At 50.4% G+C, this 2,678-nt stretch overlaps 1 protein-coding gene across 1 annotated transcript in view; it reads right to left on the bottom strand.

Annotated features, from left to right (window-relative positions):
- Positions 1-2,678, bottom strand: part of PI4KA (phosphatidylinositol 4-kinase, catalytic, alpha) — a 117,266-nt gene that overhangs the window by 24,774 nt on the left and 89,814 nt on the right. Inside the window, exons 31-32 of the mRNA XM_012644122.1 lie at positions 1,016-1,172; positions 651-778 (exon numbers count right to left, since the gene is read on the bottom strand). Coding sequence (XP_012499576.1) covers positions 651-778; positions 1,016-1,172 — 285 coding nt within the window. The remainder of the gene's footprint in view (positions 1-650; positions 779-1,015; positions 1,173-2,678) is intronic.

Raw genomic sequence — 2,678 nt, 5'->3', positions numbered from 1 at the left:
GAAGCATTAAAATTTCCCTGAGGGAACAAGAAACACAAAACACCCCTTCTGACTATTTATCTCAAGTGACCTTAAGAAACACAGAAAAAAAAAAGTATGTTGTGAAATTCCCCGTTACCTTGAAAGTTAACAGGATCTTTGAAAAATGAGACTGTTCTTAGGTGTTCATCCTATCTGCCTCATTGTTCTCAGGTTCTTAGATGTTCATCCAGTCAGTTGAAAGGTAAGTGTAACCCTCCCCGTGGACCCCCTGCAGTAACAACTCCAGAAATACGGATGCAAGCAAAAGGGGCTGATCCCAAAGTTAGCAGGTCAAGAAAAATGCCCCTATGGACAAACACAACTGCTCCCAATCAAATCCGGTGTCAACAGGTGTTCACAAGGCAGGGTCTTCCAGTTTCAGTAGGGAAATGGCTCCCCCTACCGAGCTTTTGAAAAATAACAGCTTCTGGGGACCACTGGGACACCGTGCACTCTTTCTTTTTTCTGCGACTGTCAGGCATCAATAACACAATCTAAAAGGAGACAGAGGCTTGAGAGGATGGGGGGCCTTGCCCGGGTCTCCATACTCTCAGCGGCGGCACCAGGGCAGCTTCTTCCCGTTTCTTGTCCCGTCCCACCCTCAAGCCGACCTGAGGTCAGTGTCCTACCGGCACTTCCACTCCGTTCTTGCCAGCCAGCAGCCACTCCCAGCAGGCCAGAGCCGTCTCCATGCCGTGTTCATTGAACATCCGGAGGGGACCCCAACACAGATGATGGAGGAGCTGCGGGTCACAATCTGGAACCAAACACACATTCAGAGGCCTCCAACACTCACTGACCCACACAGTTTCCCCAGGTCAATGGGAGTCTGCACGAGCTGGAGCCAATGATGGCCTTTTATTTACTTTTTACCCATGAGAGATGCCACAGAGATCTCTACTGCGGGAGCTCAGAACTCCAGCTGACTACAGATCACTGCGGCAAACATTGGTTTAGAAACGACCCAGAATTCCACGCTGCCTCAGTGTGTTACCTTTGCTGCTGATGAGCATTGCGGTCAGCTTGAACATGGCCTGTGTGTAGAGCTGAGGACTGCTGCGGTCTAAAGCCGAATTCAGGTCCTGGACCATCATTTTGTTCAGGTCAGACATCTGGCCTGTGGCACCGGAGAACCGAATCATCCCACACACCTGCAAGGAGTATGCGCATCAGCAACAACACATACAATCACGGAAACGTGGGTGAGGGCTTGGCAGCCACCTGACCACACCTGCGGTAGGCCCGACAGGTGCCTCACTGTCCCAAATTAGAGCTCACTCATGCAGAGAGGCAGGATCATTTCAAAATGGACCACTGCTCACAGTTTTTATCTAAAAGAACTTCTCTTTTAGAAATGCATGTTGGCGCTGCCACCATTATAGACATTCCTTGAGGGTGGGGACCTGGTCTCTCATCTTTGCATCCAGCACTGAGCCCAGGGTCTGACCCCCAGCAAGAGTGCATGAACGTGAGGTAGATGAATACATTTCCTTTCAGACTCAGTTAACGACTCGAACAACAAGATCAGCCTATTTTTTTTTTTTTTTGAGACAGAGTCTCACTCTGTTGCCCAGGCTAGAGTGCCATGGCATCAGCCTAGCTACAGAAAAAAAAAAGCCCCCTGTCCCTAGGCGTTGCTGGGCCTCGACAGGTGAGGTCTTTGTGGGGCAGAGACGGGGAGTGAGTACACAGCCGACCATGAGCTGCTAGGGCCAGCAGAAGGTCTGGGTGTGAGTGGGTGGACAAGCCTGCCACAGGCCAAGGGAACTGAGCTGACAGCCAAGCCACTGGTGATGGCAGGGGCAGGCCATCACCAGCTTTTGTGTATGTTTGGAATTTTTCATAATAAAAATTTTTAAAAAGTCCAAGTGTGGTGGCTCACACCTGTAATCCCAGCACTTTGGGAGGCTGAGGTGGGAGGATCACTTGAGCTCAGGAGTTTGAGACCCTGTCTCTACAAAAACTAAGAAAAATTAGCCAGGTGTGGTAGCTCTTGCCTGTAGTCCCAGGTGCTTATAAAGTATAACACACGTAGTGGTAACACAGATAAAAACAACCAGAAAGGATGGGAGGGAGGAAGTGGGTGCACATAATGGCAGTGGGTGTATCCGTCGGCCAGAGCGTACGGCCCTGTCTGCAGATCTTGTCCCTGCGAGAGCTCACACGGCCACAGGTGACTGCGTTACATTCCTCCACGCAGATGGGGAGCACTGCTCTGGAGGCGGAGCCCTGTGGGCTGAAGCGTGGCTTCCACAGGCCCTTCTGCACACTCATGATGAGAGAGGCTGAGAAGCCAGTGTCCTCCTTGGTTCCAGACAAAAAGGGCTCAGGAACCACTGGCTGAGCCCAGGGCCCCAGGTGTCTTACTCTCCTGAGAGGCAGGGGTGGGCGTCCCTCCCTGACTACATAATCTCCCACACAAGCCCACTGGATACAATGTTTCCTCAGGACCCTGAATGGTGTGACTGACACAAACCCCACGCAATTATAAAATACCAGCAAATGGAAGGTATTACCATTACTGTCACCACCACCCACCCAGAACATTCTAATTCTATCTCTGAAGCATTAAAATTTCCCTGAGGGAACAAGAAACACAAAACACCCCTTCTGACTATTTATCTCAAGTGACCTTAAGAAACACAGAAAAAAAAAAG

Source organism: Propithecus coquereli, unplaced genomic scaffold (genome assembly GCF_000956105.1).
Source record: "Propithecus coquereli isolate 6110/MARCELLA unplaced genomic scaffold, Pcoq_1.0 Scaffold206, whole genome shotgun sequence".
NCBI lineage: Eukaryota > Metazoa > Chordata > Mammalia > Primates > Indriidae > Propithecus > Propithecus coquereli.
Note: the sequence above shows the minus strand (reverse complement) of the source record. Positions and strands in the feature narration are given on the sequence as shown.